Source organism: Geotrypetes seraphini, chromosome 2 (assembly GCF_902459505.1).
Source record: "Geotrypetes seraphini chromosome 2, aGeoSer1.1, whole genome shotgun sequence".
NCBI lineage: Eukaryota > Metazoa > Chordata > Amphibia > Gymnophiona > Dermophiidae > Geotrypetes > Geotrypetes seraphini.
Window position 1 is genome coordinate 69,306,594 of NC_047085.1, and position 25,975 is coordinate 69,332,568.

Here is a 25,975-nt window from a genome sequence, read left to right on the forward strand (position 1 = left end):
CCCACTGAGAAACCATACGCCTGGTAGAATGCACCTTGATGGAAACAGGGGACTATTTCCCAGAAAGAATGTGGGTTGACGAAATGGCCCTATGAATCTATCTAGAAATCATGGCCTTGGAAGTTATCTGAATAAATTAGCAGAAACAAATGGTCAGAGAGACGAAACTGATTAGTGACCTCCAGATAACGCAGAACTCTACACACATCCAGTTTCTTAAACAGGTCATCTTGTGTCCTGGAACTAGATGTCTGTACGGGAACGGGGATCGCAGGAATCCCGCGGGTCCCACGGGAATCCCCCCCTAACCCACGGGGACCCTCCTCTGACCCACGGGACTCCCACGGGGACCCCCCTCTAGCCAACGGGACTCCCACGGGGATGGAAGGCTTTGGAAGCAGGGTTCGTCCATTTAATATAATGGACACGTCAGCCTTAGTAAAAGAGGGGGTTTATAAGTTAATTACCTGAACATAAAACAAAAAAAGGGTTCCACCAAAGAGATTCCACAAGGAAAACAGCAACGCAAACACAAAAGAAACTGTGGAATTGATGATCCTCTCAGAAGTAATTGCTGCTTTTTATGGGGACGGGTGGGGATGGAGGTAATTCCTTGCGGGGATGGGTGGGGACAGAGAGGATCCTGGCGGGGACGGGTGGGGACGGAGAGGATCCTGGTGGGGACGGGCGTGGATGGGTGGGATTTCTGTCCCCGCGCAACTCTCTACCTGGAACCAGTAGGCTGAAAGGTAGGTAAACATCTTTCAGGTTAGGCAGGGCTTTTCAGCTTGGAAAAGAAACAGCTGAGGGGAGATATGATTGAAGTCTACAAAATCCTGAGTGGAGTAGAACGGGTACAAGTGGATTGATTTTTCACTCTGTCAAAAATTACAAAGACTAGGGGGACACTGAAAGATATAGTCTTTAGCATCAGGTCCAAAAGAGAAGTGTCTTTTAAAGGCCTAAAACGGATCTTTGGTGAGGCCCGACAAAACCAAGTTAAGATCCCACAAAGGGAACGGCAATTTGATTGAAGGTCTAACGTGAAGAGCACCTTTCAAAAATCTGGCCACATCAGGGAGAGATGCCAGTGAAGGACTACGATCTCTGGCTCTGAAACTAGACAGCCCAGCGTCTTGCACCCAAAGGGACTCTATGATGAGGCCCTTATCAAGGTCCATCTGGAGAAAGGCTAGCACCACTGAAACTGGAGCAGAGTACAGCTCCACACTGGCCTGGTCACACCAATGTTGAAAAGTCCACACCTTAGAAGAGGCAGACACAGTAGTCAGAAGGGCAGAAATGACTATATCAGAATATCCTTTGTGCTCTGCTTGGCACTCAATAGCCATGCCACAAGAGCAAAATAATTGTGATCTTTCATACAGACTGGACCCTGAGAGAGGAAGTCTGTAAGATCCCGCAGCCAAAGGCCACAACCTACGCGAAGACGCATCAGATCTGCATACCACGGTCTGCAAGGACCATCTGGAGCCACCAGAATGACCCTTCCCTGCTGAGTTGCAATCCGGCTTAGGACCCGACCGATCATGGGTCAGGGAGGAAAAACATATAGTAGAACTCTCTGCGGCCACAGCTGTATCAGAGTGGCTAGGTCCTTGCTTCCTCAGATCTTCAACTGAAGAATCGTCCGGCTTTTGAGTTATTTGCCACTGCCATTAGGTCGAAGTGAAGGTGACCTCAGTGTTGCACAATGGCCTGAAATGCTGCCAAGGACAATTCCCACTTGCCCGGATCCAAGGCCCTTCTGTTGAGGAAGTTTGCTTGAATATTGTCAACTCCCACCACACATGCTCTTCTGAAAGGGCCTGGAAATGATGTTCCTGAGCCAGAGAAGCACTCTTGCTTCCTTCCTGGCGACTGACATATGCCACCGCTGTCACATTGTAGAAGAAGACTGCTTGGCCCTCCAGAGTCATCTGCAATTTCACCAGAGCAAAGCAAATGGCCTGCAGACCCAATCAGTTGATTGACTATTTCTTTTGAGAGGACATCCAACACCCCTGGATGGGATGATGGTTGCAATGGGTCCCCCAGCCACGAAGAGTAGCATCTGTCATCACAAGCACCCTAGACGCAATCCACAATGGCATGCCCCTGGAGAGGGACTGCAGAAGGAGCAACCAATGCATGCTGGCCCGGGCCTCCAGAGTCCAAGGAAGAGCTGTGTGCAATGCTTCTGTCTGCGGAGCCCAGCAAGGACGCATATGTGCCCTTGCCCAAGGGACTACATCTATGGAAGCTATCATGGACCCCAGGACCTGGAGACAGTGCGACACAGACGGAGCTGCTTTGTCCAGAAGACAAGAAATCTGAGAGCATAGTTTCTGTCTGTGTGCCTCTGGAAGATATACTCGGCCAGCTGCCATGTCAAACAAGACCCCTAGATATTCCAGGGACTGCGTCGGGGTCAAATTGTTTTTCCTGAAATTCATCATCCAACCCAGGCCTTCCAGGAGCTGAACTACCTGATTCACTGTGCACCAATCCTCAGCCAACAAGGGGGCTCTGATCAGCCAATTGTCCAAGTACGGGTGTATCTGCAGCCCCATCTTCCTCACGTGAGCTACCTCAACCACCATCACCTTGGTGAAGGTACAAAGCACCATGGCCAGGCCAAAAGGAGAGCTGAGAACTGGTAAAGATTTTCCAGAATCTGAAACTGGAGGAATTTCCAGTGTGCCTGATAAGTAAGCCTCTGCAAGATCCTGAGAGGCAAGAAACTCTCCCAGGGCCACCACTGCTATAACAGACCACATTGTCTCCATGTGAAAGCGTGGGACCTTGAGTACTGCTTTGACATGCATAATATCCAGGATTGGTCTCCATTTGAGCCTTTCTTTGGCATGATAAAGTATATAAAGTATCTACTAGAGCCCGAGTCTTCAGGCAGCACCAGTTCTATGGCCTGAATATCCAACAATCTTTGTACAGCGGCTTGCATTTTGACTGCCTTTTTCAGGCACCTTGTCCAGAACCCCTGATTAGATGACATGCGCACCCAGGCCTGCAGGAATGCTAAGAATCTGCCCCTGTTATGTAGAGAATCCTCCCTTGGCCTGGCATCACTGCGCCTTTTTGGCAGAGGGAGCCAAACGTGAGGGGGAGGGGGGCAGAAGGCAGGCTATGCCTGCAGCCCAAGAACCTCTGCCTGGAGCCAAAGGAAAATCTCAGACATGGAGCTTGAACATGGGAAAGAATGCCTAGACCCATGAAAATTAGAGTGCCCCAAACTTCTAGGGGTTTTGGGTCTGCTGTCAGGCAGTCTTAGGGTGACAGACCACTACAAAATTCATGAGTTTGTCTAAGCCCTTGCCAAATAACAATAGCCCTTTAAAGGGAAACCCAGCAAGAGTAGCCTCAGAGGTGGAATACCTGGCCCACTGTCTAATCCAGAGAATTCTGCAAGCAGAAATCGTATACGCCGACACCTTATCCGGGAACCACATAAGGTCATACAGGGCAGCAGCAACATAATCTACTCCTGCCAAAAGAAGTTGAGGAGGGGGCTCTACAGTCTCACTCTCCAGAGTAAGCAGCCTGGACAAACAAGTGTGCGTGACAAAGTATGACACCAAGGCAGCTTTGACTCCCAAAGCCACAGCCTCAAAGAGTCTCCTGAGAACCACATCCACAAGGAGGTACTGCATGTCCTTGAGCACCACATCACCCTCACTGGGAAGGAAGGAATGCTTAGTCACCTGTGCAGCCAAAGAATCCACTTTAGGTTGACCAAGAAACTGCTGGCACTCCTGCTGCATAGGGTACAAATAAGACATAGCCCTCATCACTTTGAGAGTGCCTTCCAGACAATCCCATTGCTCTGAGATCAGAATGCTCATATATGAATGTCAGGGAAAAGCAGAGGATTAAGCTTGTATCTCCACGGAGGAGGAGATACTAGGAGCCGGCTGAGTGACTAAATGCAATTCCTGCAGAGTCTCTGATATGAGATCAGGTAAAGCAGCAGACTTAAATAAACGCAGAACCGTGGGATTGTCCCCAGATTCTAAAGCAAGAGAAGGATCCACAGATCCAGAATACTGTCCCGAGTCCCCCGCCATGGGAAAATTGTCCCCAGAAAACAAGGGGTCCTCAAGTTGATCATCAGCATCACCCAAATCAGGGTCAGCTAACTCAGGAACAGTGGCTTACTGAGAAGAGGATGTGCATAAAGAGGTAAAACCGCTAAGAAACATGTCCAAGGCAGAGCAGAACTGAGCAGGAGAATCACGACTATCCTGAAAGGAATTCCACAAGAATGTCATGAATTCTGAGAAGGCCTCCGGACCCTTAAATGACTTAACCTTACATTTCTTGGGCTCTGGGGCGTCTGTGTCCTTTCTCACAGAACTTTCAGCCTTGCCAAGCCCCAAAAAAAGAAATGGCAATGCCAATGGGCTAGCTGCCCATTTAGTCACCTGCTTAGACAGGGGAGAGGTTAAGCATAGTGCTGCTGACTCTCCTGGGTGTGCCATACAGCACATAGCACAAGGTTGCTCTGAAAGCGCTAGATTTATGCAATCCTGGCAAGGATTTGAAACAGAAGAGTCCAAAGACTCCATTCCAACAAGATTTGAGGCAAAAACTGCAGTTTTGGAAATGCAGGGAGCTTTTGAAAAAATTAGATTGCTAAACATCCATGAAAACCCCAAAAAGGGACAAAAAAACCACCGAAGAAAAGAAGAAACTGGGGAGAACATAACAGAAACATTCCTTCAGGCTCACATGCAGAAAGGAAAAATTACAGGTGACAGTAGAGCTCTCACTGAAGTACAGGAGGGTCAGAGAAAAAAATCTGGAGTGGATTCCTTCTGCATAGGGCTCATGGCCATTGGGAGATAACCCATCTGCCTAGAACAGGGGTCTCAAAGTCCCTCCTTGAGGGCCGCAATCCAGTCAGGTTTTCAGGATTTCCCCAATGAATATGCATGAGATTTATGTGCATGCACTGCATTCAATGCATATTCATTGGGGAAATCCTGAAATCCTGAAAACCCGACTGGATTGCGGCCCTCAAGGAGGGACTTTGAGATCCCTGGTCTAGAATGTCTCACCTATTGCACTGGAAAAACCTCTGAAGAAATCAATAATAATAATAACTTTATTTTTCTATACCGCCATAGTCAGGCGACTTCTAGGCGGTTTACATTGTAAGAAGGCTGGAAGAGAGTCATAGGATAGGAGGTAATGTCCTTTAATGGATTAAGACCTGGTTAAAAGACAGAAAACAGACAGTAGGTTTAAATGGTCAGTATTCTCAATGGAGTAAGGTAAATAGTGGGGTTTCCCAGAGGTCTGTGCTGGGAACCAATGTTCCCTCTAAGCTGAGCGCATGAGCGATCGCTCACTATTTTCATTGGCGTCGCTCATAATTTTTCTCATGTCGCTCACTATTTTAAGTTGAAAGATGCAGCGACGGCTCCTCTCAAGATCCCCAACTGCATCGGACTTCCGATGCAGGTGGGGATCGTGAGAGGAGCTGCTGCCACATCTAAAGATACCAAAAAGCTGGTGAAGCAAAAACTTTAAGTACATTGTTATTCTTCTAAGTTTTGAGTATTTAACCCTCCCACAATCTCACAGACACTCGTCCTCCGCGCCTGCTCATAAATTTGTGGAGTATGTAACTTGTCGCTCATGCATATTTTTTTTTGCACACACCTCATCAATCCTTAGAGGGAACATTGGCTGGGACCACTGCTTTTTAACATATTTATCAATGATCTAAAGATGGGAATAACTAGTGAGATAATTAAATTTGCTGATGACACAAAGTTGTTCAAAGTTGTTAAAATCACAAGAGGAAATTGTAAGAGGACCTTGGGAGACTGGGGATCAACATAGCAGGTGACGTTTAATGTGAGCAAGTGTAAAGTGATGCATGTGGGAAAGAGAAACCCAACCTATAGCTACATGATACAGGGTTCTACATTAGGAGTCACTGCCCTGAAAAAGAACTAGATGTCATTGTTGAGGATATGTTGAAACCCTCAGCTCAATGTGCAGCGGCGACTAAAAAAGCAAATAGAATGTTAGGAATTATCAGGAAAGAAATGGATAACAAAGTTAAAAATGTTACAATGCCTCTACGGTACAGCCGCACTTCGACAGAATGCTAGGAATGATTAAGAAGGGGATCACGAACAGATCAGAGAGGGTTATCATGCTGCTGTACCGGGCTATGGTACGCCCTCACCTGGAATATTGCGTCCAGCACTGGTCGCCATACATGAAGGACATGGTACTACTCGAAAAGGGTCCAGAGAAGAGCGACTAAAATGGTTAAGGGGTTAGGAGAGTTGCCGTTCGGTGAGAGATTAGAAAAGTTGGGCCTGTTCTCTCTTGAAAAGAGGAGACTGAGAGGAGATATGATCGAAACATTCAAGATAATGAAGGGAATAGACTTAGTGGATAAAGACAGGTTGTTCACCCTCTCCAAAGTAGAGAGAACGAGAGGGCACTCTCTGAAGTTAAAAGGGGATAGATTCCGTACGAACGTAAGGAAGTTCTTCTTCACCCAGAGAGTGGTGGAGAACTGGAATGCTCTCCCGGAGTCTGTTATAAGGGAAAACACGCTCCAGGGATTCAAGACAAGGTTGGACAAGTTCTTGCTGAACCAGAACGAATGCAGGTAGGGCTGGTCTTGGTTAGGGCACAGATCTTCAACCTGGGGGCCACCACATGAGCGGACTACTGGGCACGATGGATAACTGGTCTGACCCAGCAGCGGCAATTCTTATGTTCTTAAGTGTAATTCTAGTCCAGTATATCAATCAACAGTGTTCTCCCCAGAAATTTTTTCCAGCCGGGTGGCATGATAAAGTAGCCGGGTGGGACGGGATGGGGAAATTTGGTGGTGGGGAAAATTAACCCCCTCTTTTTACTAAGGTGCGCTAGCATTTTTAGCGCGCGCAAACCCCTGCGCTACGTGGGAAAACTAGCGCCAACTCAATGCTGGCGTTAGCATCTAGCGCGCATGGCAATTCCTCCGCGCGCTAAGCGCACACTAAAACCACTATCGGAACTTAGTAAAAGGAGCCCTAAATGTATACTATTTTTATTAGTTAATTATTATTATTATTTTCCAATGCTCAATATGACTTCCTTTTTTAAGGTTTGACACTTGTGCCAGAATATTTTTACTAAATTTAAGAAGTATTTGCCCTCTTTCAAATGGTATAGAGGTCTAAAAAAGGGAAAGGCATTAATGAAGTCATTATGTTCAATCTAGCCATTTATTTCTGCATGAATTTAAACTAAAAAAAAAAGATAAATATAGCTCATCCAGTCATACAAGAAATGACTGTACAGCAGGGGTGCCCACACTTTTTGGGCTTGCGAGCTACTTTTAAAATGACCAAGTCAAAATGATCTACCAACAATAAAATTAAAAAAAAAAAACACAAAGCACACTATACGCAGAGAAAATGTTAATTATCATTTATATTCCGTGGGTTTTCAAAGAGGTCAAGGCAGACGATTCTATGCAATGTCACCTTAGGAACAACTATACAAAAATAGACAAATATACCCCCTCCCTTTTTACTAAATTGTAATACTGGTTTTTAGAGCAGGGAGATGCACTGAATGCCCTGCGCTGCTCTCGATGCTCATAGGCTCCCTGCGCTAAAAACCGCTATTACGGTTTAGTAAAAGGGGGCCATAGTGCAAAATATAGACAGCAGATATAAATTCTTAAAAAAGACACATTTTGATCACTAAACTGAAATAAAATCATTTTTCCTACCTTTTTGTCTGGTGATTTCATGAGTCTCTTTTTGCACTTCCTTCTTCTGACTATAAATCCAATATTTTTTTCTTTCTGCCCCTCCCCTTTTCTTTCTGTCTCTTTCTTTCTCTCTCCCCCTGCCCCCCAAGCCATCGCGCCAATTTCTCCACTTCCCCGATTCTTTCCCTACCCCCTAAGCCACCATGCCGATTTCTCCCTGCTTCCACGAGCCAGACCAGGAATGTACAAGCGCTGGACTCACAAGACTTCACCTCTGATGTCAATTCTTACGTCAGAGAGGAAGTTCCAAGCCAGCCAGGCAGCGATTGGCTGGCCCAGAACTTCCTCTCTGACATCAGAATTGATGTCAGAGGTGAAGTCTTGTGAGTCCGGCGCTTGTACGTGCCTGGCCTGGCTCAGGGAGGCAGGAAGAAAAAGATTGCCAAGGCAACGCGATCGACTCACATTGCCTTTGCGATCTACTGGTCGATCGCGCTCGACCATTTGGGCACCCCTGCTGTTATGGTATCATGTCCTGACCTGAGGAAAGGGGTTTAGTCCCCAAAAAACTGCCTTATTTCCATTTCCTATTTATAAACTTTAATCAATAGATACAATACTACTTGATTCTACGCAAAGCAACAAAAAAAATGTTTCTACCTTTTGTCGTTTCTGCTTTAATCATCTTGTCTTCACTCTTCTTTCTAGTCCGTTCTTCCATGCAGCATCAGCCCCTTCCATCCACTGTCCGCCCTCTCCCCGTTCCATATGGCATCTTCCCTCTTTTTATGCTCCTTCAATAAACTGTCTATCCTGTGCCCCTTCTCTTCTCCTTTGAACATGATTGATTTCAGCTCTGCCACCTCTCCATTTTTCTCTCTCTGTCAACACCCCATCCCCTATGCTCTGGCAAGTTTCTCTTCTCCTTTCTTTCCTTCACACCCCACAGTCTGGTATCTTCCCTTCCCTGATTCTCTGGCATCTCACTTCTTTCCTTTTCTTCCATCTCCCCCTCCCCCTCCATGCTCTGACATCTTCTCCTTCCTTTTCCCTTGGTCTGGCATACTTTCCTCCTTCCCTCCAATCCCTGGCATCTCGTTTTATTCCCTCCCTCATCTTCTTTCTCCCTCCAGTTGTGTGCAGCAAGTCTCTCCCCCTCTGCTCCCTTTCCTCCTTCTGTCACCCAAGGCCTGGCGTCATGTACTTCTTCAGGCAGCAGCATTCACAATTCGCTGCTGTTGCCAGCTTCGGGCCTTCTTCTCTGTCGGATCCTGCCTTCATAGAAACAGAAGTAGGCAGGACCCAGCAGAGAAGAAGGCCTGAAGCTGGCAACAGCAGTGAATTGTAAATGCCGCTGCTAGCCAAAGAAGTTCATGACGCCAGGCCGAGCACCCGGGGCAGACTGCTACTCTTCTCCCCCCACGACCCTCCTATCTCTCCCTCCCTCCCATCATGAGACTCTAAACAGCACTGCTCTACTCTAAGCAGGCTGCTTCAGCACTTTCTCCTGCCGTGATTCCCTCTGGCATGTCACTGATGAGGGAAGGAGGGAGAGATAGGAGGGTCGGAACGGGTTTGGGGGGGCGCCCGGGATGATGATGAGGCTGCTGCTGCTGCCAGCGAATCCAGCAAGGGTGAGGCCCCAAAGCACAGCACTGGCGGGCCCCCCTGACCATTTCAGGCCCTAGGCCTGTGCCTACTGGGCCTATCCTTTAATCCGGCCCTGCTTTCCCCCCCCCCCCATATGCCCTGACATCTCTCTCTTCCACTCCATGGTATCTCCTTTCCCTCCCTCCCATGGTCTTTGCATCTCTTTCCTCCTTTTCCTGATCTTCCTTCTCCCTCCTTCCCTCTCTCTCCCCAATTGGGTGCAGCAGCATTTCTCTTCCCCTCCCCCCATTGGGTACAGCAGTATCATCAGCATTTCTCTTTCCTCCCCCCAATTTGGTACAGCAGAAGTAGCATTTCTCTTCACCCTCCCCCCTAATTGGGTGCAGCAGCATGACTCTTCCCCCTCCCCCTATTGGGTACAGCAGCAGCATCATCAGCATTTCTCTTAAACCCCCCCCCCATTGGGTACAGCAGAAGCACCAGCATTTCTCTTCCCCCTCCCCCTCTAATTGGGTTAAGCAGCATTTCTCCTCCCGTCTCACACACCCGGAAGATTCGCTACAGATAAAGGCAAGTTGCAAGTTTCCCTTCGTCGCTGACCTATCTCCCAAAGGTCAGCGACAACTTGCTGCTCTTGTTCACTTCGGGCCTTTCTCGTTGCTGGGTCCTGCCTTCGCGGAAACAGAAAGTAGGCAGGACCCGGCAGCGAGAAAGGCCTGAAGTAAGCAAGAGCAAGTAAGCTTCCCTATGTGGCTGGCCTATCTCCCGCATGCTCTGGGGCTCTAATGGTCAGTGCCGGCTTCTCTTCCCTACCCCCCCCCCCCCCGACGTAACTTCCGGTTTCGGAGGGAAGCCGGGTTCGAGTCGCTTGCTGGGGTTTGTTTTGTTTAAAGTCCGGCGGGAGTCTTTCGGCGGCTCTTCAGGCTGCGCGCTAAGCAGTGATGGCAGCAGGATTCGGCAGATGACTGCCGGGCGGTAATGTAAATTTGCTGGGCGGAGCACCCGGCTGAAAAGCGCTGGGGAGAACACTGAATCAAGATACAGCGTAATTAGAAAAGGTACATAGAAGGGCAATGAAGAAAAGTTAAAATTGCTAGGGCTCTTCAGCTTGGAGAAGAGATGGCTCAAGGGTGATATGATAGAAGTCTATAAAATGCTGAGTGGAGTGGTAAGGGTAGATGTGAATCGCTTGTTTACTCTTTCCAAAAACACTAGGAGGTATGCAATAAAGCTACTAAGTAGTAGATTTAAAACAAACCAGAGAAAATATTTCTTCACATGTGTAATTAAACTCTGAAATTCGTTGCCGAAGTATCTGGTGAAATCAGTTAGCTTAACATGGTTTTAAAAAGGTTTGGATAATTTCCTAAAAGAGAAGTCCATAGGTCATTATTGAGATGGCTTGGGGAAATCCACTGCTTATTCCTAGGATAAGAAGCATAAAATCTGTTTTACTACTTGGTATCTTGCTAGATACTTGGGACCTGGGTTGGCCACTGCTAGAAACAGGATACTGGGCTTGATGAACCTTCAGTCTGTCCCAGTATGGCAATTCTTAAGTTCTTACGTTATTATAGGAGGTCCTTTCAACATATATAACAGAATTAAATCTCCACTGAGAAAAGTTAAACATTTCCTTAAGTAAATATATAGATTGAGGAAAATTTTTTCATATTTTGCCAATCTCAAATATTCAATTATATCACAAATAAGAAAATATTACATTAGTAAACGCTAAAAATATTTGGGTTACTTACTTTAATGATAGATGGCATCTTGGAATTAAGGTTGTCATATGTAAAATGCAGACGAGTTCTAAAGGAACATTTATAAAGCAGTGGGTCTTGATAAAATTCTATTTTGCCACTAGCATTTCTTTTGTCAAGGCACATTGTGCAGTCAGAAAAATTGATAACCTTCCGTAGTACAAGATCAGTGGCTTAGAAATAAAAGAAATAAATTAATGGGTACAAATTTGTAAAATTCTTTTGCAGCAAATCTATGAAAAGCAAGGTTCTGCCATTCACAAGCAAATACTTCCTCTACTGCAATTATCAACATTAGGCTCATTCTTCTTTTCTGTGGCAGAAGTAACTATGGGGTTATTTTCAAAGAGTCTAAAATTGTCACAAAGCAGCAGATGGACTTTCTACTAGAGAGTTGCGCGGGGACAGAAATCCCACCCATCCCCACCCATCCCCGTGAGGAATCCCACCCGTCCCCGCGAGGAATCCCCTCCGTCCTCACCCATCCCTATAAACTCCAGAAATAGTTATTTCATTTAATTATGCTACTGAATTAAAGGCTCTGGTAGAAACCCATTTACAAATAAGCAAAAAGACTTTATTAATTTGGAAATATTAATTGGGAAGAATACATACTTTGTAAACGGGTTTCTACCAGAGCCTCTAATGTTTATAAATTTTTATCAACACAACTAATATACTACTTTATCCTAAAGCCAAAAAAAAAAAAATTTAGAATTTTTTTCCTACCTTTATTGCCTGGTTTCTGCTTTCCTCATGTTCTCATTCAATTCCTTCCATCCACTATCTCTTTTCTCTCTGCGTCTTCCATTTGCTCTGTTACTATGCCTCTCCCATTTCTCCTCCCTTCCAAATTAGTCTGGCACCCATCTTCTTCCCTCCGCTCCCCCCATAGTCTGGCATCTCTGTCTTCTTCCCTGCCAGCATCTTCTCCCCACTCTCTCTTCCCCATTTCCTTTCATAATAACATAAGAACATAAGAAATACCTCCGCTGGGTCAGACCTGAGGTCCATCGCGCCCAGTAGTCCGCTCACGCGGCGGCCCATCAGGTCCAGGACCTGTGCAGTAATCTTTTATTTATACCCCTCTATCCCCTTTTCCAGCAGGAAATTGTCCAATCCTTTCTTAAACCCCAGTACCGTTCGCTGTCCTATAACGTCCTCTGGAAGCGCATTCCAGGTGTCCACCACACGTTGGGTAAAGAAGAACTTCCTAGCATTCGTTTTGAATCTGTCCCCTTTCAACTTTTCCGAATGCCCTCTTGTTTTTTTATGTTCTGAAAGTTTGAAGAATCTGTCCCTCTCTACTCTCTCTATGCCCTTCATGATCTTGTAAGTCTCTATCATATCCCCTCTAAGTCTTCTCTTCTCCAGGGAAAAGAGACCCAGTTTCTGCAATCTTTCAGCGTATGAAAGGCTTTCCATCCCCTTAATCAGTCGTGTCGCTCTCCTCTGAACTCTCTCGAGTAACACCATATCCTTCTTAAGGTATGGTGACCAATACTGGACGCAGTACTCAAGATGCGAACGCACCATTGCCCGATACAGCGGCAGGATAACTTCTTTCGTTCTTGTTGTAATACCCTTCTTGATTATCCCCAGCATTTTATTCTCTCTCTTGGCGGCCGCTGCGCACTGTGCCGTCGGCTTCATTGTCATGTCCACCATTACCCCCAAGTCCCTTTCTTGGGTACTCTCATTCAATAACATCCCTCCCATCGTATAGCTGTGCCTTGGGTTTCTGATTCCCACATGCAATACTTTACATTTCTCAACATTGAACTTCATCTGCCATCTCTCTGCCCATTCCCCCAATTTGTCCAAGTCCCTTTGCAATTTTTCACAGTCCTCTTTTGTCCGAGCTCCACTAAATAGTTTGGTGTCGTCCGCAAATTTTATTATCTCACTCTTTGTTCCTGTTTCTAGATCATTTATGAATATATTAAATAGCAGCGGCCCGAGCACTGAGCCCTGCGGAACACCACTCATGACCTTCCTCCAGTCTGAGTAGTGTCCCTTCACCCCTACCCTCTGTTTCCTATCCGCTAACCAGTTTCTGATCCATCTATGCACGTCTCCGTCCACCCCATGGTTCTTCAGTTTCCGGAGTAGACGTTCATGAGGCACCTTGTCAAAGGCTTTCTGGAAATCTAGGTATATGATGTCTATGGGGTCTCCTTTGTCCATCTGTTTGTTAATTCCCTCAAAGAAGTGCAATAAGTTGGTCAGACACGATCTCCCCCTGCAGAAACCATGTTGGCTGGTTATCAGAAGTTCGTGTTTTTCAAAATGTTCATCAATTTTTTCTTTTATTAGTGCTTCCGCCATTTTCCCCGGAACAGAGGTCAGACTCACCGGTCTGTAGTTTCCCGGGTCTCCTCTTGATCCCTTTTTAAAGATGGGCGTAACGTTGGCTATCTTCCAATCCTCCGGAATCACACCTGTTTTCAGAGATAGGTTGCAAATTTGCTATAGTAGTTCCGCTATTTCCTCCTTTAGTTCCTTCAGCACCCTTGGATGGATTCCATCCGGACCCGGGGATTTGTCAGTTTTTAGTTTTTCTATCTGTCTGCGCACATCATCAAGGCTCACTTCTATGGATGTTAACTTTTGTGCTTGATTTCCATTGAAGAATTGCTCAGGTTCCGGTATGTTGGTTGTGTCTTCGTTTGTGAATACAGATGAAAAGAACATGTTAAGTCTTTCTGCGACCTCTTTCTCTTCCTTCACCGCTCCCTTCCTGTCTCCGTCATCCAGTGGTCCCACCTCCTCCCTAGCCGGCTGTTTCCCTTTAACATATCTAAAGAACGGTTTGAAATTTCGTGCTTCCCTGGCTAGTCTCTCTTCATACTCTCTTTTGGCTTTTCGAACCACACAGTGACATTCTTTTTGATTCTTCCTGTGCTCTCTCCAGTTTACCTCAGTTTTGTCCCTTTTCCATTTTCTGAATGAATTTTTCTTATTGCTTATCGCTTCCTTCACTATTTTAGTTATCCACGCCGGGTCTTTTATTCGACTCTTGTTGCACCCTTTTCTGAATCTGGGGATATATAGATTTTGCGCCTCGCTCACCATGTCCTTGAAAAAGGACCAGGCATGTTCTACCGTCTGCCATTTTTGGGAAGTGTTCCTAAGTTTCTTCTTTACCATTCCCCTCATTGCTTCGTAGTTACCCTTCCTGAAGTTAAAAGTTGTCGCTATGGTTCTCTTTCCTTTCAGTATTCCTACTTCCATCTTGAACTTGATCATAGTATGATCGCTGTTTCCCAATGCTTTCAGCGTCCTTCTCCCCCCCCCCGTCTTCCCCATGTGCTTTCAGTGTCCTTCTCCCCCCTCTGTCTTCCCCATGTGCTTTCAGTGTCCTTCTCCCCCCTTTGTCTTCCCCAGTGCTTTCAGCATCCTTCTCCCCCCTCAGTTTTACCTTAAGCGTCTTTTTCTCTCTACTCCACCTTTCCTCCTTTTCTCCCTCCCTGCCCCTTACCTTTGTGGCGCTTTTCCGCCCGACTGACAACAGGCCCGGTCCGACAAACCTCCCTGCCCTGTAGCCTTACCTTCTTACAGCAGCTGGAGTATTGAAGCTGCTGTAAGAAAGTAATTTAGATTCACGGCTACAGGGCAGGGAGGTTTGTCGGACCAGGCCTGTTGTCGGTCGGTCAGAGGAAGCGCCAGAAAGGTAAGGGGACCTGGCCAGCTGTGCACCCCCCCCCCATATGGCTGCTCCCAGGGCGGACCACCCTCCCCGCCCCCCCCCCTTGGTATGCCACTGTCGATCGCAGCACACAACCGATCAGAACAGAAGTCTTCCCGATGTCAGCGCTGACGTCGGAGGGAGGGAGGGCTGTCAGCGCTGACATCGGAGGGAGGGAGGGCTTTCAGCGCTGACATCGTGGAAGACTTCCGTTCCGATCGGCTGTATGCTGTGGCAGGGCAGGTAGGGAGAAAATGAGCCTCGCATCCAACCCTGCAGGAACCCCGCGACCCTCGGAGGCGTCCCCACGGGATCCCTGCGACTCTAGGGAGCATCCCCACGGGATCCCCGTGACCCGAAGGGGGAACCCGCGGGATCCCCGCATGTCCCGCAGGTTTCCTGTTGTCCCCGTTCCCGTGCAGCTCTCTACTTTCTACACAAAAACATCCACATCGCTATTTTTGAAACTCATTTTTAAGACCCAGGCCCATATCCCACTCTAACTGATATACTTGGGTGGAAAGTGTGAGAACTACAAAACCCACAAAACACCTAATGAATCCATATGCAGATGACAGCTGCTGGCACAAGGGCTATCTATTGTAGTGTAGTACAGTTGGGTACAGTATTTTTTTCCCACCCTGAAGAACTCACCGTACAATATAAAGGGGATGTGGTGTGTACCTAAGACCTTTTAAATTAAGTTCACTGCAGCATCCTCTAGGGCAGTGTTTTTCAACCTTTTTACACCCGTGGACCGGCAGAAATAAAAGAATTATTTTGTGGACCGGCAAACTACTAGGACTAAAATTTAAAAACCCCGCCACATCTCCCCGAGCTCGGTCCCCACAAATCATCTGATCCCATCCACATAAGCCTCAGTTATGATTTTATATTGAAAGTATTTTATTAAAGTACAAAAAAAAAATAATATTCTGTATAATTGTCATTTTATAATACAAATATACAGAGCAAGGACCTGTCTCCCTCCCCTTCACATATATCCCCTCTACTATCAAGAAAACTGAACAAGCCAAATTATTACAGAATGCTACACAGAAATATCATGCTAACAGAATACTGCAGTCACACATGACAGGAATAGTGTTAGGGGAATGCAACTAGGGCAATTGCACCCTGGTCAGAGAGCACCCTAAGCCAGCTGGAAGCTAAAGAAGCACTGCCTGGGCTTTGCAGTCCCCAGTTATGTCTAACACCAGCTCTAGCAGGATATATATTTCAAATCTGATATATTCTAATCACAAAATAGAAATAAAATTATTTTTTTCTACCTTTTGTTGTCTCTGGTTTCTGCTTTCATCTTCTTTTCACTCTCTTCCCTCCAGCGTCTGCCCTCTCTGTCTCTTCAATCCAGCATCTGCCCCTTCCATCCATTGTCTGCCCTCTCCCCCTTCCATATGGTATCTGTCTTCTTTCTATGCCCCTCTCCCCTTTCCATCTAGCCTGTGCCCCTCTCTCCTTTTTACATAATTCATTCAAGCTTCACTGCTCTCTTCATTTTTATCTCTCCTACAGCAGATCTAGCATCGTTGTCCCTCTCTGCTTATTTCTCTGCTGACCCCTTCCCATCATCAATTTCTCTGCTTTCTCATGCCTGTCTCTCCCCTTCCCCTCCTCTAATCTCCCTTCCTTTTTTCCTTCTCCCTTCTCTCATCCTCCTGTCCAGCAGTAACTCTCTTTCCTTCCTCCCCTCCCAGCAGCATCTCTCCTTATCCTTCCCTTCAGGTCCAATAGCAGTTATCCCTTTTTTCCCTTGCCCAGCAGCTTCCCAGACTCCTTTCCCTCCTCCCCTCCCAATAGCATCTCTTCTTATCCTTCCCTCCTGGTCTAATAGCAGCTGTCCCTTTTTTCCCCTTGTCCAGCAGCTTCCCAGACTCCTTTCCCTCCTCCCCTCCCAGCAGCATCTTTCCTTCTCCCTCTCCAGGTCCAGAAGCAGCTGTCCCTTTTTCCCCTTGCCCAGCAGCTTCCCAGCCTCCAACAGTGGCTTTCTCCCCTCCCAGCAGCTCTGCTTACTTGCCAGCACAGCGATTCAGGAAGGCAGCCTCGGGTCCTTTGTTGGGTCACGCCACCTCTGAGGAAAAAGGAAGTTGCATCATCAGAGGCGGCTGTGACTTAGCAAAAGCCCCAAGGCTGCCTTCCTAAATCGCTGCGCTGGTAAGAAGGGGGGCTGTAGAGAGGGGAGAAAGCCATTGTTGGAGGCGCCCCATGATCTCTCCGGACCAGCTGAAAATAACTCATCGATCTTGGCGGTCCTGCGCGGACCGGCAGGAAATTGAACTTAATCAATCTCACCGGCCCTGCACAGACCGGCAGAAATTTCCTGCAGACCGGCGGTTGAAGAACAGTGCTCTAGAGTACCCCATGGCTCTGCTGGAATGTCTGTGTGGCTAGTTCAGTAAGACTGCTGACCCCCAGACATCCGAATTGTTTTTGTGCATTTTTCCCTTTAACATTTTTTTGTTTGGAAATGGTCCTTAAAGGACAAAAATATCTAAAATAGGGTAATTTTCACACCAATAAGCTAAGACTTTTTCTGATTCAAAAATGCAAAATTTTCAAAATCAGATTTGGACATCATATCAAAAATGCCCCTCAACATTTCTGGATTATCCATCAATTCACTGTTAGCAGATGGCAAATGAGACTCTTCAATGAATTTATATAACAGTTATAGACTAAAAAGAGGAGACTCAAAGGGAAAAAGATAATGAGAAAGTACCTTTACCTATCAAAGAACAGATACTTGTGTGAAAATTACTTACCAGATATATCCATAAAAGCCCGATCCCAGAACTCATCAGCTGTGTAACACTCAGCACAAGTAATATTGACAGACAGAACAATGTCATCTTCCACATACTTTAAAATAAGATTGTTGACCACTATGTTGACATTATTTACAACACGTCTAATCAAACTTTGAACATAACCTGCCAAAGAGAAATTGACAGTTAACAATGTCTTGTTTACATTTGAGGTATTTACTAAGTGATCAATATTCAAGGCTATTAATCTGGTTAGCAGAACCTGATATCCAAATAACTAACGCTCACCAGACCCAGTCAGTGATGATATTCAGCAGATTTATCCAAATAATGCAGCTTTTTTTGGTTTATTAAATATTTGATACACTTGTCTTTAGTAAACAATATAGCAAAACAGTTTACAATTAAAATTCAAAAGTAGGAATAAATGAAAGTAGCATCATAGTACCGCTAGGAAAGAATCATATCAAAATGAGATAATGTAACTCTGAAAGGGAGAAACAGATATTCAGTTCTGGACCCAGCAGGCAGCTAGGGTGTACCACTAGCTAGAAAAGCCTGATCAAAAAGAGATAGCCTTCAAAGTGGCTTTGAACCTACATAATGGAAGATTAGGTTTTACCTTCGATAATCTTCTTTCTGTTAGTCCCTGTTGTATTCCATACACTAGGGGGCTTATAATAAAAAACAACAATTTTTAAAACATTCAAAATGTGGCCCAAATCGGTACTTGGACGATCAAAAAGACAGATCGTCCAAATAACTATAATTGAAGCTGGTTTTAGACTTATCTAAAACCAGCTTAGGCCTTTACCCTGCCTCTGAACGCCTAGAGCGAAGAGAGGCATTTTTAGAGGAGGGGAAATGGAGGGAGGTGGGCCAACGTAGACTTAGTCGTATTGCAAGTATAACCAAAAGTCTAGGGAGATTGCCCAGTTGTAACTTATAAATTTTGACTTAGACCAAGTCAAAACAGGTATAAGTTCCGAATAGGGGCTGTTGAGTGCTCAGCAGCCCCGGCAACCTTCCCACCCCCATCATCGCGGCAGAAGAGATACCTAATCTCTCCTGCGTGATCCCCTCCCCCCGAATGGCCTCAAACTGGCAGGAGGTATCCCCGAACCCCTGCCAATACCGGCAGTAGGGAGCCTAGGCCCTTCTGCCGAAGATGCAGCCCCCGAACCCCTCCCCCCCAATTACACCGGCAGGAAGGATTCCAGGCCCTCATGCCGAAGATGGCCCCCCCACGAACACCCCGACAATACCGGCAGGAGGGAGCCCAGGCCCTGCTACCGAAGACAGCCCCCCTCCACAAATCCCCCACCCCTGAACAACCCCCCCACCACCCCAGACCCCCCCCACACACACTAATTGTAACGTTGGCCGGACGGATGGGTTTCTGGTCCGGCCGGCAGGCCCGCCATCCTCAGAATGGCGGGCTTGTCCCTTCCCGGTACATTGTGGGATACACCAGTGAGGGGCCTAGGGCCTGATTGGCCCATGTGCCTAAGGCCCCACCCATAGGAGGAGCCTTAGGCACATAGGATGAGTTGGCCCATCCAGCCGGCCAACTTTTCGGTTAGTGTGGGGGGGTCCAGGTTGGTGATGGTGGTTCTGGGGTGGTGAGGGGATTGTTTGGGAGGTTCACGGGGGCTCCCTTCTGCCGGTATTGTGGGGGTGGGGGTTTGCGGGTTCGGGCATCTTCGGCAGGAGGGCCTGGGATCCCTCCTGCAGGTGTTGTTGGGGGGGTAGAGGGTTCGGAGGCTGCATCTTTGGAAAGTGGTTTGTTTGCCCTCTCAGGTTCCCCCTGGTTCTTAGCACACCATTGTGAAAAGCCTTCCAGGCTGTGGCATACGAAGCCAAAGTAGAGGACGTCTTTAATCGCAAAAGTCTTGAAATAATGGCATCTGAAGAACCACACTATAGCCAGACTGAGCACTCAAGAGCCATGCTGGAAGAGCAAAGCATTGTGGATGCTCCACAGGCACTGGACCCAGACTGAGAAGGTAGCGACAAAAAAGGAAATGGAGCCTCCTGTCCTGTTGAAGATGGATGAGATCAACATACCATGGACAATGAGGCCAGTCCGGAGTAACTAGAATCATGAGGTTGGGATGCGTCACCATCCAGCAGATGACCTGACCACCCAGAGGCCACAGAAGGAACACAAAGGAGCTCAGGAGCTGTCCAGGGTTGAACCAAGACGGCCAACCCAAGCCTCAACACTCTGTTCTGGGACTGAAGCACCTGACCTTCGCATCCTCTGCTGAAGCCATCAAACCCAGCTGGGACGGCCGCAAATCTGCACAAAAGCAGATGAAAAGCTGTCCGCGACAGAAACCCTGCTCAAACATGAAAATACCCGCAAAGGGGACAAAACTACATTGAATTTGAAACAATAAAATGGGGAGAGCAGCACACAGCTGCAGACATTTTGCAGAAGGAAACACTGTAGAGGGCGCTAAACCAACCAGTGAAGTACCTCAGAGGCAGAGTGAAAAATCCGAGGTGGATTCCTTCTGCAGAGCATGTGAGCATGGGGAAATAACCCTATTATCTAGAATGTCTCACCTATTGCACTGGAAGAGATAGGCAGGATCAGGCGTAATGTAAGAAATATTTCTTTACAGAAAGGGTAGTAGATTTATATAATGATCATCTTAACTTTCTGGTAAAAAAAATGTTTTTTTTAGTCTTCACATGTTGAGGAAAGTGAGATCCTGCTTCCGCCAATAACATTTTGCTGTCTTTGTACAATCAATCATTCTTTCCAGGCTGGACTATTGTAATTCTATCTATCAAAGTTTAACCAAGAAAAATCTTCAGAGACTTCAGCGGATCTAGAACACTGCGGCTAGGTTGATCTTCACAAAAAGCAAATTCGATCATGTTTCCCCGCTTCTGTCAAAACTTCACTGGCTTCCGGTGATTTCTAGGATTCAATTTAAATGTACCTGCCTAATTTTCAAGATCCTACATGGCATTTTTCCTCCCCTAATCCCACTATCCTGAAATTCTTCAAGACCTGACACTACCAGATCCACCCACATACTCAAACTATCTTTCCCCTCGTTAAAAGGTGTCATGTGGAGGAGTGTGTGGCGCAATGGTTGGATCTACAGCCTCAGCACCCTGGGGTTGTGGATTCAAACCCCGCGCTGCTCCTTGTGACCCTGGGCAAGTCACTCAGTCCTCCATAGCCCCAGGTACATTAGATAGATTGTGAGCCCACCAGGACAGATAGGGAAATGCTTGAATACCTGATTGTAAAAACCGCTTAGATAACCTTGATAGGCAGTATATAAAAATCCTAATAAACTTGAAACTTGAATGTATGCAGGTAAATTAGGGAAATCCCTTTTCTTCAAAATCACTGAGCTTTGGAATAACCTCCCTGCCCCACTGTAGAACCTAGGCTCATTCCAATTATTCCGAAAGCATCTGAAAACCTGTCTTTTCTCCAAAACGTAAAGCTATCTATTTAAAATGTAAAGCTAGCTATCCTCTTCATAACCTCTAATTTTTTATTATGTCCTTCCCTCATTTATTGAATTACCTATAAACCGTATCGAGTTCTATTTTTATGAAGATGATGCGGTATACAAACTTAAGGTTTAGTTTAGTTTAGAATGGTCTCCTGGTGTAGGTGGTAGAGATGAAGACTGTATCTGAATTCAAGATAGTGTAGGACAGGTTTGTGGGATCTTCTTAGGGAGAAGAGATGATAACAGATGGTAGGGAAGGCAAGACTGGATGGGCTACTAGGACTTTATCTGCCATCATGTTTCTATGTTTCTAAGTCTTTTCTACTCTGCAACATGTTAGTTAGCGTCATCAACTCATGTGCGTGTCCTAGCGACTTGAATTACAGATCTAAAAAGAGATTGGTTTTATGCTAGTCCGGTAAGGTCTTCCAGAGTCATCCCCATGGTTGTTTTCATGTCCAGCCATCTCACTGCAGGTTGTCCTCTTATTATTTATTATCTATTAATCATGTGCATAAAAGTCTGGTACTATATCCTTCATGGTCTTAATCACAGACGGGTGGGCCACATCCAATCTACAATGCTTGTTATTTGATCTGGACAGTACCTTCCTGTTAGTGATCATTATTTGGAAATGGTGTTTCACCTTGCACTACAAGTTGTCAGTCAGTGACCCATATGTGGGAGTAACTTTCCTGCTTGTCCATAGAGAAATGGTGATCTAATGTATCAACTTGATCTTCTATTCATGAATTGAAAATTTTCTTTAAGAGAAGTGGTAGCATTTATCATCATAATGTAATGCAGTAAGTCACCTGGTGGGAAGTCAGTGTCAGTAGGAGCTGCTTGCTGGACTCTGCGTGACTTTATTGATGGCTTTGCACTCTCTGTGGTACTACGGTTTGTAGAACTGGAGCCACAGGTTTCTTGGTCATCCTGTAAAATAACCAGCAAACAATCAGCTGCATTAGTCATGAAAGCAAAATGGAACAGCCATATTTATGACACACACTGCTTGCATGCCAGTTATTGTGTATTTTGTTATGCAATTATGAGAGGGCACAAAAAAAGCCCTTCTTATAAATACCAGTTTCAAATTCAGATCTGTACTTCATACATTTGAATTAATTTTCATTTACTGAATCAGTGTAGGTATGTTTTATTGCTTTTCTGTCAAATGCTTCTAGTTTCTATCTGTCAAGTCTACCTTGGAGAGAGCAAAAAGTACCCAGGCCAAATAAAATACCCAGCTCCCTCCCTCCCTACTATGCCTATTTTTTATTGATAAGAAAAAAAATCTGACAGCTAAAAGACTTAGAATAAATGAAATATTAGAAATCTGTCTACATTTTTACTGAAAGAATGCATATTATTATTTCATGTAAGGAAGAAAGTGCTTACATAATGGCAATAGTTTTGTAGTGCTAATTCCTCAAAATACAAACAATATTTTTTCCATTTATTATTCATACATATGTTCAGTTTCTTCTGAAAGGAATAAAGGCCCTCTTTTACTAAGCCGAGGTAGAGGTTTCTACCATGGCCTGGGGCGCTAAGTGCTCCGACGCTCATAGGAATTATATGAGCATTGGAGCATTTAGCACTCTGGGCCATTGTAGAAACCTCTATTGTAGCTTGTCCCCGTCTCCATCCCGTCCCCACAAGCTCGGTCCCCTTGAGCTTGGTTCCCTTCTCCACCTGTCCCCGCAAACCATCTGATCCCATCTGTACAAGCCTCAAATAAATATTTACTGAACTTGTTTTAATAAAGTATAAAAAGAAATAATAATTGTCATTTTATAAATCAAAGTTCTGGATGCTGAACTAGAGGAAGAGATCTTCAGCTGGCAGGGCTTTGTTTATAAATGTTTATCAACACAACTATAATACTACTTTATCCTAAAGCAAAAAAAAAAAGAAATGAAATAGAAATTTTTTTCTACCTTTGTTGTCTGGTTTCTGCTTTCCTCATCTTCTCGTCATTTTTTCCTTCCATCCACTGTCTGTCTTCTCTCTGGCTCTTCCTTATGGCATCTGCTCTGTTTGTATGCGTCTACCAGAAACTGTCTGCCTCTCCCTTCCATGTCTCCCCCCCCTAATTGGTCTGGTACCTATTTTCTTTCCTCTGCTCCCCTATAGTTTGGCATCTTCATCTTCTTCCCTTCCCTCCCAAAGGTGGTTTTTAGCATCTCTCTCCTCCTTTCTTACCCTCAGATCTGGTATCTGTCTCCTTAATCCAGCGTGTACCCTTTTTTCTTTATCCCCTCCTTCCATCCAGTATGTGCTCCCCTCTCTTCTCCTCACTTCCCTTTAGCATTTGTTCCACTCTCTCCCCTCCCCACTTTCCTTCAATGTCTTCTCCCCTATCTCTCTGCTACCCACTAACCTGCAGTGTCTGCTCCTCTCTCCCAACTTCTTCCAGCGTGTTCCTCTCCTCTCCATTTCCTTTCAGCGTCTGTTCCTCTCTCCCCTCTCCTCTTTTTCCACTTCCCTCCCCCTCTCTCTCCACTTCCCCTCAGTACCCATCACGTGGCCCAGCAGCCCCCTCCCTCCTGATTGCTGCAGTCCAGGCATATCCCTCCTTCCTTCCCCTCACTTTTGCTGGCGATTTTCATTGTTCTGACTCCGAGCAGCCTGAGCCTCTTGTCAAGTCACGTGCGGCTGTTCTGAAACTTCTCCTCCAACGCAACTTCTTGTTTCTGGTTGCGTCAGAAGAGAAGTTTCAGGCAGCTGCCCACGACTTCTGAAAATGCTTGTGCCACTTAGAGATACAACAATGACAATCGCCAGCAAAGGGGAGGGAGGGAGATGCCTGGACTGTGACGATCAGGAGGGAGAGAGGGGCTGCTGGACCGCGTGATCGTGAGGGATGATGTGAGGCAAAGCACGCAAAATACTTAATTGCGGGGACAAGGCCATTCACCGCTCCACGGGGCAGTGAATGGCTTTGTCCCCATACCCGCGGCAACCATTTTTTTTCCTCCCCGTTTTGGCGGGTAACAGTCACTATCTCATTCTCTAGCCTCAACTCTTTTCTCTTAAAAAGAAACACAAAAAACAATGACAGGAAAACCCCCCATAAAGCCCATCAACACCGTGCTGCAGTAATACTGAGGACATACTACCTCTCATTTTGTCTTTATTTCCTCACAAGCAAGGGCCCTCTGCATTTACCAATGCTCTCTTGAATTCTGATAACATTTCTATCCAAAACATGGGAGGGTGTTCATTTATCCACCATCTTTTCGGTATAGAAATATTTCCTCAGGTTTCTCCTTGGTCCTTGAAACCTAACAGTGTAATTTCGGTTTCCTGCGTATTGTTTTACTTTGGCTTATGAGATAGAGAAAACATTTGGGCTGCAAATGAGAGGGAACAAGTACAGTTTAGGGGTGAAAAACTTATCTGCACGACAGAAGAGAGGGACTTGGGTGTGATGATTGTAAGGTGGCCAAACAGGTTGAAAAGTGACAGCAAAAGCTAGAAGGATGTTAGGGTGCATAGGGAGAGGTATGGCCAGTAGGAAAAAGGAGGTACTGATATCCCTGTATAAGACTCTAGTGAGATCACCTTTAAAATACTGTGTACAATTCCGGAGACTGCACCTTCAAAAAGATATAAAAAGGATGGATTCGGTCCAGAGGAAAGCTACTAAAATGGTGCATGATCTTCGTTATAAGGCATATGGGGACAGACTTAAAATCTCATTATGTACAGTATACTTTAGAGGAAAGTTGGGAAAGGGAAGATATGATAGAGACGTTTAAATACCTACATGGCGTAAATGCACATGAGTCGAGTCTCTTTCATTTGAAAGGAAGCTCTGAAATGAAAAGGCATAAGATGAAGTTAAGAGGCTCAGAAGTAATCTAAAGAAATACTGTTTTACAGAAAGGGTGGTAGTTGCATGGAACAGTCTCCCAGAAGAGGTGGTAGAGAGAAAGACTGTCTGAATTCAAGAAAGCATGTGATTGGCATGTGGGATCTCTTAGAAAGAGGAAGAGATAATGGTTTCTGCGGATGGGAAGATTATATGGGCCAATTGGTCTTTATCTGCCATCATGTTTCTATGTTCAAAAAGGACTTTAAGTCCAATTTGGACGCTTCCTGTTAAATGTCTAAAGTCAAAGCACAGAAATGTCCATTTTTGAAAGCCGAACTGCTAGTTGTCCCAATTTTTTTTTAAATAGTCTACTTGGACATCCAACCCTTAAGACACTTAACTTTATACCCCATTTTCGACCAAAGAAATGTCCAAGTTGAAAACGTCCAAATCCAGACCATTTGGACATGGGAGGGGCCAGGTTTGTAATGGACTGTCAACAATGCGGTAGGGTACTTTAGAGGGCAATGTTGTGTGAACTTCCCATAGTGTGAGAAGTAAACAATTTAGGAGGGGAGGTGGGTGTGATACTTTTACAGAAGAAAGGGATGGGGTTGGAAATGGTCTATCAGGATACTGTGGAGGGGATGGATATATGGCCGCTGTGGTTCTGGCAGCTTGTTGCTGGGCCACGCCCAGTTTCCAGCTTGTAGTATCTTTCAGGGTTTTTCCTCCCAAAATAAAAGACAAAAAAACCCCAATAGTTACTCAAGTGCCTTATTTAGCTTATTGCCTGAGGCTTTAGACAATATGCCTACTAAACTAGGTAAGTATGATAATCTTTTGCAGTTAAAGAAAAAGAAGGTTTTACATGGCAACTTTTCTTTAAGACAGAGGACAAAAACCAAAACATTAAAAGTCAAAAAGACAAACTATCTTCAACCCTGACTGAGAGGTTTATGCCAGCTCCATGGCATTCACCCAGCCCTTCTTCTAAGGAGAATGTATCACCCACCTCCATCGGCTCCTGGTGTGTAGGCAGCTCTGGATCAGACAGGTTCCT

The 25,975-nt window shown here is 45.7% G+C and overlaps 1 protein-coding gene across 10 annotated transcripts in view; it reads right to left on the minus strand.

Annotated features, from left to right (window-relative positions):
• The window catches only part of VPS13B (vacuolar protein sorting 13 homolog B), a 1,237,203-nt gene that overhangs the window by 1,146,542 nt on the left and 64,686 nt on the right, over positions 1-25,975 (minus strand). For all 10 annotated transcript variants that reach the window (XM_033933145.1, XM_033933154.1, XM_033933146.1 and 7 more), the window contains 3 exons: positions 21,905-22,025; positions 17,602-17,769; positions 11,122-11,303 (listed from right to left, as the gene is read on the minus strand). In XM_033933145.1, coding sequence (XP_033789036.1) covers positions 11,122-11,303; positions 17,602-17,769; positions 21,905-22,025 — 471 coding nt within the window. The remainder of the gene's footprint in view (positions 1-11,121; positions 11,304-17,601; positions 17,770-21,904; positions 22,026-25,975) is intronic.